Source organism: Arachis hypogaea, chromosome 11 (assembly GCF_003086295.3).
Source record: "Arachis hypogaea cultivar Tifrunner chromosome 11, arahy.Tifrunner.gnm2.J5K5, whole genome shotgun sequence".
In the NCBI taxonomy this organism is placed as follows: Eukaryota; Viridiplantae; Streptophyta; class Magnoliopsida; order Fabales; family Fabaceae; genus Arachis; species Arachis hypogaea.
This window is the reverse complement of record NC_092046.1, coordinates 145243897-145254354: the sequence shown is the minus strand read 5'-3', so window position 1 is coordinate 145254354 and position 10458 is coordinate 145243897. Positions and strand designations below refer to the sequence as shown.

General features: G+C 32.0%; 1 protein-coding gene across 2 annotated transcripts; it reads left to right on the top strand.

The window, feature by feature from the left end:
* The first annotated feature begins 4674 nt into the window (after window positions 1-4674).
* On the top strand, window positions 4675-8345 carry LOC112723293 (uncharacterized). 2 transcript variants are annotated; one of them, XM_029290338.2, is made up of 5 exons: window positions 4675-5518; window positions 5606-5720; window positions 5820-5934; window positions 6142-7056; window positions 7863-8345. In XM_029290338.2, the coding sequence occupies exons 1-5, from the start codon at window positions 5418-5420 to the stop codon at window positions 7883-7885; spliced, it is 1269 nt and encodes a 422-aa protein (XP_029146171.1). In that variant the 5' UTR covers window positions 4675-5417; the 3' UTR covers window positions 7886-8345. The 2 variants fall into 2 exon arrangements, with proteins under 2 accessions (XP_029146171.1, XP_029146170.1); XM_029290337.2 differs by lacking the exon at window positions 7863-8345 and adding an exon at window positions 7148-7829.
* Window positions 8346-10458: the final 2113 nt, after the last annotated feature.

Below are 10458 nucleotides of genomic sequence, written 5' to 3'. Positions count from 1 at the left end.
ATAATAATAATAATATTAATAAATGTGACACATCCTGATTTTGTTACATATATTTAACTATCTAAGTAAATATTCATGGAATACCTTTAAGGATAATAAGGTGTTGTTATTATCAATGCAACCATAGTGTCACTTTAAATTAAAATTGAAAACAACCATCATTTTCCATCTTTACTTTTCACAAAAGAAGAAATAAAAATCTCAGCATATTATACCGTGGAAAGCTAGAAAAGGAAGTGATTAGTGGAGAAGAGAAATACTTTTTTTTATGCATGTTCTACTAAAAACATGCCCAACCACTCATTTTTTTATTTTTAATATAATATTTAAGCACTAGCATAAACAAGAAAATATATTATTAAATATTTTCTAAAAACATTTAATATTATATTGTTGGATGTAATATGTTTAATTTGCTTGGTGGTGATGGTGGAAAGAGTGAGTGAAGTAGCTTTCATAGCTATATTTGTCTTTAGGCTTGGTACGGTGTTGCCTATACCCCCGCCATAAATACCATAAAAATGAAATTGAAAGGCACCAAGCATTTGGGGGGCTACAATTACATACAAACCCTTCCTCACCACTCATGAATTCTGTCATATTGTTTATTCTTATGACATCCATATGAATCCATGATACATATTTTCCATCTGTTCTCTCTCTTGCCCAAGTAAAAAGTGAATTTTATGGTATTTAATTATTTATAGTTTGGTATCTAAATTTTGTTTAATTTATTTTTTATAGTAAATTTTGAATATTTAATAATTATTTATTTTTATATTTTTAAAATTAAATATTAATTTTTAATTTTTTAATAAGTTGGAGAATGGAGATTAAGGATGATAGCACTATTAATTCGTGGATATTTTTTCCATCTTTATCTATTTAGGGTGAATTTTTAGCGAAGACATGACAGAATTTAAGTAATATCGGTCTTTATTCATCTATCAGTATATGTAAAATAATTAATAATATTATATCATATTTAAATTTTTATTTTAGTTTATGTTATATATGTAATGATGGTTATATAAATTTTGAGATTTATTTTTATTTATTAGATTTTAATAATTATAAGAATAAGTAGAAGTAAGGTAGATACCTACAAAATTGAGTTAAAGTTCAATTTTTTACTATACACAAATAAAAAAAATTTACACATATTATTATAACACGATGTAAAATCGAGTAGGACAAAAATGTAAAAACTGGCCCTACCTATTCCATTGCTACCCCTATTCCAGATGCTGTAATGGATTTTGTAACAGAAGAGCAGCCTCACGGATAAAATTTGAGCTTGTAAGCAAACACATGGATATTTTGGAATGAAGCAGACGATGGTTGAAAAATGTTGCATATACATTAAGCAATGCATAAGAAAAATAAGATTCTCTGATATAGTTTATATGTATTCCATCATTACCGTTACTACCAATGTTATTATATAAATAAAAAATAATAATAATTAATTATAAAGAGCTTCCGACAGTGAGCATGCTTGCTGGTTGGGGGATATTCACCTGAGAAACAACAAAGGAAACTGACTTATTATGAGCAATAATGATTAATACCACAAACTTTTTTTTCCTTAGAATAAAAATATCTCTAGGGCCTTTTAAGTTTTAAGAAAGTTAATTTCTAAAAAATTAAGGTAAAAAAAATTATAAAATAATAAAATAAAATAATTATTATCGTTAAAATTATAACTTTTATCGTACTTGAATTCTATTTTAGGACGATTAGATTTTTATTTTGGTGTATTTTATGGTACCTATTTATATTTGTCTAACTTACTAAAAGAAGATAAAAACTAATATTTAAATTAAAAATATATAAGTAAATAATTTTTTAATATTTAAAATTTATCATATAAGATAAGTTCGGCAAATTCGACACCAAAATTATAGACACCATAGAATTTACCTTTTATTTTTCAGAGTTTGATTTTTAATTATATTAAATCAATTCTATAACAGAGATTTTTTACATGCAGAAAATGAAAATAAATATTTAACCTTATTTTAAAAATTAACAAAAATAAATTGACACAGCCCACCTTATAATTATCCAACTATCCATAAAAAAAATCTTTGTTATCTTTGTCATTTTCCCCTTTCAACCATAACATACACTGCTATTAAATTAAGTTGGGTTGATTTAATGGTTATTTTACTAGTCCGTTTAAGTAAGTATCAATATTTGAATTCTGTATTGTGTATGTAATAATCTATTAGCCAACAACAAACCCTTAAACGAAACTCCGTTCCACAACGAATTAATCTTTAGTGTGATGAGTTAAAAAATACCGTGAGAAACCAAACAAAAAATAACATGCACCATTATATTTTATGTATGTATGGTATTGGAATGGATGAAATTAGGGTAGACAAAATAGCATCCCTATAAGGTTGGTAATGGGTAGGATAGGGTAAGGTTTAGACTCTACCCTAACTTTACTCGCGGGTTGAAAACTTTTTTAAAACTCTACCCTATTCTACCCACGGGTTGAGAATCTCTCAACCATAACCCTACTCGCACTCTAAAGTTTTAAATCCTACCCTACCCTACCTGACCCTATCTGTAGAAACAAAAATTTTTTTAAATAAATATAAAATTCAACAATTCCAAATTTTACACATATTAATAAAATAAAAAATAAAAAACTAAGTTCAAATTAAAATTAAAAACAATAAAATTTTAAAGAAATTTAACATAAAATTATAAATAATATGATCATCAACTAGTTTAGTGATTATTTCAAGTTTTTATAAAAAGATTGTGAGGACAAAACTCACTTTCTTCACTACATACATAACGTTTATATATATATATATATATATATTAAGGGTGCGGGTAGGGTAGACAACCCTACTCGAACTGGTTGATTCGAGTTGGATACCCGCAAGTAGGATATATATTGCCATCCCTAATCCCTTTATGAATTATTAATATGATATTGTTTCCTTTGTGGAGTAATACAAATTGAAATGTGTACTTGGGGGAAGTGTGAAGAATCTAAAAGTACCAAAGATGAAAGAGCAAAATAAGCAGTGAGAGGGTGAGAGAGAGGGGATAACACTACACACTAGCTAGTGTTTGTTGAAACATTAGGCTTTAATTTTAATTTGGTGGAATGCAAGTACTGTACCATAAAGGAAAGGAAAGAAAGGGGGGGAAAAAGAAGAGTGGGGATGGTGAAGGGACAAAAGTTGTTACATAAAAACTGAAAAAGGATCATAGCTTTGTACAGTGTGTGGAGTGGGCATGTCATAAGAAAGATGAGATTGTGAGAGAAGTGGGGAAGGCCCATGCCAGCACCAGTACTTGTGCTAAAAGCCTGTTCTCATCCACATAAATCATATATATATTCACAAAATATTACTTTTTTTTTTTTTAATAAAAAATCACTTGAATCCAAAACTTTGTCATCTTCCTATGCCAATATTTAATTTAGATAATTACTCTTGACAAATAATTATATATTTAATTATTCTGATATATATAGTTAAAGTTTTCCATAAAAGTAAGTTTCTGAATGTGCATTAAATAGATGAGTATTTCTCAAATTTTATAATTCTATGAGAATAACAAAATATGATAAATTAATTATTTAAAATTTAATTCAAATATAATATTTCACATTTAATTTATAGAAATTATTTCATGTGTTAAATACATATGCAATTAGACTTATTATATAATAATATATAAGAAAAAATAATTCATCTTGTAATTTTTTAAGAATATAGAAATGGTCGCCTTTAATTTAGTATATCAATATGTTATTAAAGAATAAATTAATGATAAAATTTAATGTAAATAAACTTTTAAGTTTCATTAAGTCAAAATCTAAACATAAGTATTTTATAAAAACCTAGTATTTAATTAATGATATTTTTTTTTAACAATTGTGTACTTTTTTTTTTTTTTACCAAAGATAGGAGACTCGAATCCGCAATCTCTTAATGGAGTATGAGAAGACTATGTCATTTGAGTTATAACTCATTGAACAATGGTGTACTTGCAAGTAAGTAATAAGATTCTAAAATAATATATATAAATATAAATATAAAGAAGAAAAGAGGACTTTGCGCATAGTATTTATTTATTTGCAGGGCCTCAGGGCTTTGCAGAGACGTACCCCTTTACTCTCATCAATGTCTTCCCTGCACATTCATTGCAACCCTTAATCTCCACCTTCTCCTTCAAATACTCTTTCTAATTTATTATTTTACACTCAAATGTGTTTCTACTTTATGTGATAGTTTTCACTAGTTAAATTCATTTGCTAGATTTTTAAATTGATGATAAATCTCATCATGCAACTTAACTTCTTGTGGTATATACAAAACCATAACTAATTATGCGTTATAAATTAGGTAGTTAAGTATTCATTTATCAACTTCATTATCAAATAGTAATGTATGTTGATATAATATAAGATAGGTTATGTTTAATTTTGTCATTTTCCTAGTAGTGTTCATTGTGGTTGATGAATTAAATAATGAGTAATTTTGTATGTGTATGTAATATTTTTGGATTTTGTTTTGTCATTTTGCTAGTAGTGTGAGATAAAAAGAGGTAGGAGTGTAATTATGCAAAGGAAAGAGGCATTGATAATGCATGTAACCAACCCAATATTAAATACTAGGGCATTGTGGAAAGGAGAGGAATATTAATGGACTTTTATTATGCAGGTACTTTTTGATAGTAACCTAACTCTCCTATACACTCACTCCTTTGTCCAACTCTCAACTCTCAACTCTCAAGCCTCCAGACCCCACCTTCCCTACTCATTTGGTTATGGTGATGGGGTAAACCAAAACAAGCACAAGAACCCCCCCTCCCCCTCCTCTAAATTATTGGGCCAAGATGGGAACCTAAACAGAATGACACCAACCTAAGCTAACCCTACTACTACCCTCAAAGAAAACAGCATTGGGGAATGAAATTCATAACCCATTCATACCACAAACTTTTAGGAGGTAACTGTTTTAGTATCACTCTAAAATTCCCATTGGTGTATATAATTACTAGCAAAGTAGCAAGGAGGGGAGATAGATTTATTTATTTATTTATGATTCTGACACATTGAAAATAGGAGGGGGGTAATGAAATGTACTAATGTAAAAGAAATGGCAAAGCTATATTTTTGGAAGAGGAGGGTAATTGACCCATCAAGGGGAAACAAAAAAGAAAAAGCAAAAGAAAACAAAAACCCTTGCAATGTAGAGAGAAAGAAAGAAAGAAAGAAAGAAGAGAGCACTTGCTAATTGCTATTACCACTGTGTGTCTATAGTATTGTTATTGTTATTGTTATTGTAAGCTCCTCTCACTCCCCAACACTACAACACACAAAAAACTCAATTATTTGTGACCATTTTTCTTCTTCTTCTTCTTCCTCTTTGGCTTTCAACATGCCACGCCCAGGGCCAAGGCCTTATGAGTGTGTGAGGAGAGCATGGCACAGTGAGAGGCACCAACCTGTTAGAGGTTCCATCATTCAGCAGATTTTCAGGTTCTCTTCAAACATCTTTGCTTTCTCTTTCGTTGCATTTCTCTTTTTTGCTTACTCTCTTCTCGTGCACACCATGTGTTTGATTAGGGTCGTCAACGAAGCTCACACCCCTGCTACCAAGAAGAACAAGGAATGGCAAGAGAAGCTACCCGTCGTTGTTCTCAAGGCCGAAGAAATCATGTACTCCAAAGCCAATTCCGAGGTTTCCCCCTTTTCTTCAAAAATAAAAGCTTGTTTTGGAATGTGGGATTCCTTTAGATCTTTCCACTCTTGCTTAGTTTTTGCTGATTTCGTTGCTTAGGCAGAGTACCTGAATCCTGATACCCTCTGGGAACGCCTCAATGACGCCATTAACACCATCATAAGGAGAGATGAGACCACAGAGACCGGTGACCTCTTGCCCCCATGTGTTGAAGGTACTCAAGTTTTCACCTTTCTATATGGGTCCACTTCTCAGAGTTTGTGTCAAAATTGGATTTTTATGTGTCATTTAGGGGGATATATCATATCTGCGACTGTAGAGTTTTGTGCACTTGATATTAGTGATTTTGAGCTGCCACTGATGTGTGATTTTGTTCTTTTGGTTTTCTGGGTCCATTCATTCCTGTTATGCTCTTCATCAGCTGCACTTAATCTGGGATGCAAACCTGTGAGGACTTCAAGAAGTGATAGGCACAATAACCCCAGGACATACCTTTCTCCAAGAACTCAACACCCTCCTCCTCCTCCTCCTCCTCATCCTCCTTCTGGTCCTCCTAGGCCTGTTGGGGAGAATCCTTATGCAAGGGTATCAAGTTCTGGCGTTTCACAAATCCCTGTGTCAGATTCTAGAATCCATGCCCAGCAAAATACTAGGATGATGGGTTCACCTAACTACCCCTTCTCAGAGAGTTTCCCTTCTGGTCATCACCAGCATTTGGCAATGGAAACCAAACCCCCATCGAACTTTGGTTCAGTTTACCCCTTGTACTACGGATATGAAGCCAAAGAGCCTCAACTAAGGACGACCACCGTCGATAACTCGGGTCCTGAAACTATTTTTGTTGGCAGACCAGTCATTACTCCGGTCCCCGAGCCATCTGGAATTGGTTTGTTGGAAAACTTTCCCTATGGTAGATACCCCCATTTGCCAAACAGAGCTGGAAAAGAAACTGTTGTAGGCATGCCGGAGGGATTGCGGGACACAGAATGTGATTTATCCTTGAGGTTGGGTCGGTGTTTTCATCCATGTTCAAGCAGCAAGAATTGTTCAGCATATGAAACAGAAGATGCTGGTTTAGGAGCCCCTCAAGGGGGCACCAAGTTTAGTCATCTATCATTGCAGAGAAATAAAGAGTTCTGTTTTTATCCTAGAGAGACATCTTATGGTACCATTGGCCCCAGTTCTGCCAGATGTAATGGAGAGCGTGAATATCAGAACTTAGAGGCAACTTTACGGAAGCGAAAAGCACCTATAGGTAACAACGAGGAGGATGGGCAATTTTGCCGGCATCTAGGAGTCCCATCGAATCAGTTTACCGGTAGAATGCAAGGACCAGGTTCGTAGACAGTCTTTTTTATTTGTATCCTGCATATGCATTTGCAAATCTAGATGATATGATCCAAAATGTTGTCGAATCCTCATTGTAGAGACTCTTTGGATGTGTAGCTCTGCTTGTGAAAAGTTTTAGAAACTGGCTTGAGTTGCTAATTGCATTGCTGCAAATGTGAACTGTATATAGAATCTTAAGCTTGCTTTGTTTAATTTCTGCTTGCCTTGGATTGGCTACCAAAGATCAAAAGTAAAGAGAATGTCATGTGAACTTTTGAAATGGAGTGCTTTAAAGAAGTGGTCTAATTCAAATTTGATGCAGAGCAATAATGTGACAGATGAATCAATGTTTTACTAGCTATGTGAACCAAACCTCAGAGTTTTTGGATTTCAGCAGGATCTCAATTTGGGTGCCCAAAGGGGTGTGTGTGTGTGTGTGTGTTTTTATACCAAAATAACTAGTATAGAACAAGCTTGAGACATCGTATAACCCAAATTACCGACTGCTTAAACCTTTGGTGCGTGAAAACTCTTTGGAGAGATCTATGCATTTCATAGCCTGGGCAACTTTGGTTTGACATTAAACATGTGTGATGTTGTGTGGGCCACATTACAAATGCACTTTTCTCCGAAGAATGCTTTTACACTTATGAAGAATGCTTAATCATTCGCCAATTTTTATGTTTGTTCATCCAAAGTTTTAGGGTCATTTCATGGCTCAAAGTGTAACAAGCTTTGACATGTTTATAAATGATATATATTGGAAACTTTCCTGCTGAATTCAAGTTTAACCTTTTAGTTCTTGGTAATCAGGTATGTATCAACCACTGCAATGAAAATCAAACAAGTATTATCATGACTTGTTAAAGTTGATGAATCCCAAAATTCAAATAAATAAAGCTAAGATATTTTATGTTGTAAGAACTAATATATTTACACTAATGGTTGATTTGAAAGCACATTATGTTATATGAAAATTTGGGCATGCATAATGCACTATTTAACCAATGGGGATTTTAACCAGACGTTTGGTTTTGTCAACGTCATGGGTTGAGTGTTGTAAGTGTTCCACATTATCATGTTACCTGTTGTGTAGCTGTCACTGCAATGTACTGCATGACGAAGTTGTCGTGATTAGTATAGGGAGTGTAGAGAGAGGCATATACGACAATTCTTATGGATCAAAATACTAATATCTATGGCACTTGTTTCGTGAGGATTGATGTAACATGGCACTATCAACGCGAATGATGCGAGCATTCAGGTTCCTCTTTGGTCCTCTCTGCATTTGATTTTTTTTTTCTTTTTAATAAATATTGAAATTGAATTTCTTCCCTCATGCATGACATGCGTTTCTAACAACAGATTAATGAGACAATAACACCCTAAAATAATGCTTAAACATTCTTTCAAAATATTAAATAAAGTAAAAGAAAATAAAAATATCATGTTTATATACATATTTTTTATAAATTTAGTAAATGTCATTACTCTCTGCCAAAAAAGACAATTAATTTTTCTTTTATTTAATACTTAAGAGGGTATTTAAAATGATTTGATATAATGATGATATACTAATATTGTTTGACTTTTGTTTTTGAGCGGCGTTGATTTGGCACCTTTGCTTGTGGTTGGTGTTCCCCAACCATAAGATTGTTCATTCTTGATTGTGGTGTAGAGAACTCCCACGACTGTCTGCCAATGTGCAAAATCATGGCTTAGCTGATGTGACATTCGCATTAATAATCATGTTACAATCATTTAGAATTTCATAATCAATCAATTATTGTTACATTTAAATAAAATAAATGAATAAACAAAAGTATAGTAATAAAAGAATAAAGAATGTCAAATTTGAGCCAGTTTATGGATTGGGTATTTTTCTTTAAATAAAATCTTAGAAGAGGGGTAAATAACAATGGATTCATAAAAGAATGATATAATTTCAGCTCAAACAATTTAATCATTTTAGAAACGTATCCGGTGTTGTAAATGAGTACATAATAGTCTTGTATGAAAAATGAAGATGCTCCTAGTTTTTTTTATTTTTCACGGTATCTCTCAATCCGGTAGGCTAAAAGTCAATGGGTTATACGCAAGGCTGGATTTAAACTCCGGACACTTCAGTAAATTAATGAGCTCACCACTAAACTAACTCAACTTGGTTAGATGCAGCTAGTTTAATATAGTTAACTTTTACATTTTATCTATTTTATCATTTTATGGAACCATTAGATGATACTAATACTGGGGGATTAAACTAAAAATTATGTTCTTAATGCCTAATCTCAGCATTGCCGTTATTTATTTATTTATTTATTCTTATTAACCAAGTATTTGTTTTGTTTTTGAATGGGTGTACTAGGGAAATTTTTATTGATTTTTGATAGGTCCACTAGAGGAGGCCCAGGGCTCAAGTAGCCCGCTAAAGAAAAAAAGGGGCATAAATAGTGTGTGTAGAAACCAACTTAGTTTAATCCAGTAGTTAACTCACTCGTCTGCTTAAATAAATATCAGTGGTTCAATTTTGTCTTATGCATGCAGCAACTTATTGGTCAATGACGGACTCTTAAATAAAATTCAAATTCACGACGAATTAGTCTTTAATCACTCGTCCACTTAATCAATGTTGGAGATTTAAATTTTACCTTATGTATGTATCAATTCATTAATCAACAGCAAACTTTTAAATAACTTGATTTTTATTGTTTAGGGTTCAGGAGTGAGCATGATTACCCAGCTAGTTAATTCAAACATGAATACTACTGCTTGAATCTTATGAGGAATCTCATAAGCACTTTCCAGGGGGGAGAGGGGTTGCAAGCCATGTGCCTTCAAAATCGTATGCTAGATTTTATATATATCTTTTACTTTCGCTTGTACTAATCAAATTTTGAATTAGCTATGGCCTGTGGGACACTCCAATACGTGTTATATATATATTTTTTTTCTTTTGTCGTGATTCTTCTTACAATTATAAGATATCTATTTATAGAGAAATTTTATTTGTGCATTAAGAATATCCTTTAAGACAACTGGGCACACTATCTGAGTAGGACACACGGGGAAATAAATATTTTAACATGTTTTTTCTACACACAATGACACAATAGTTAAAATATTTATAATGAGGAATGTTAGGGACAGCAATTTTGGTGTTTTATAACTATCAATTGGTTATTAATAATATTTTTAATGGTGTGAGATTACATCTAATAGTGAGAGATCACTCATTTTTATTTTGATGGTTAAATGTTGGCCAGAAAACACAAAAGTTACTGCCCCTAAACTTTTCCTATTTATAATATAAAAAGAAGGAAAAAAAGTTGGGATAAGAATTTTATTTTTAATTATATATTTATGTATAAATATATATATATATATATATATATATATATATATTTTGTTT

Bases quoted from the DNA above. Each gene is read 5' to 3' on its own strand.
- LOC112723293 (XM_029290337.2), top strand. From the start codon at position 5,418: ATGCCACGCCCAGGGCCAAGGCCTTATGAGTGTGTGAGGAGAGCATGG. The intron at 5,721-5,819 runs GTTTCCCCCTTT...TTCGTTGCTTAG, and splicing joins ACTCCAAAGCCAATTCCGAG to GCAGAGTACCTGAATCCTGA. The intron at 5,935-6,141 runs GTACTCAAGTTT...GCTCTTCATCAG, and splicing joins CTTGCCCCCATGTGTTGAAG to CTGCACTTAATCTGGGATGC.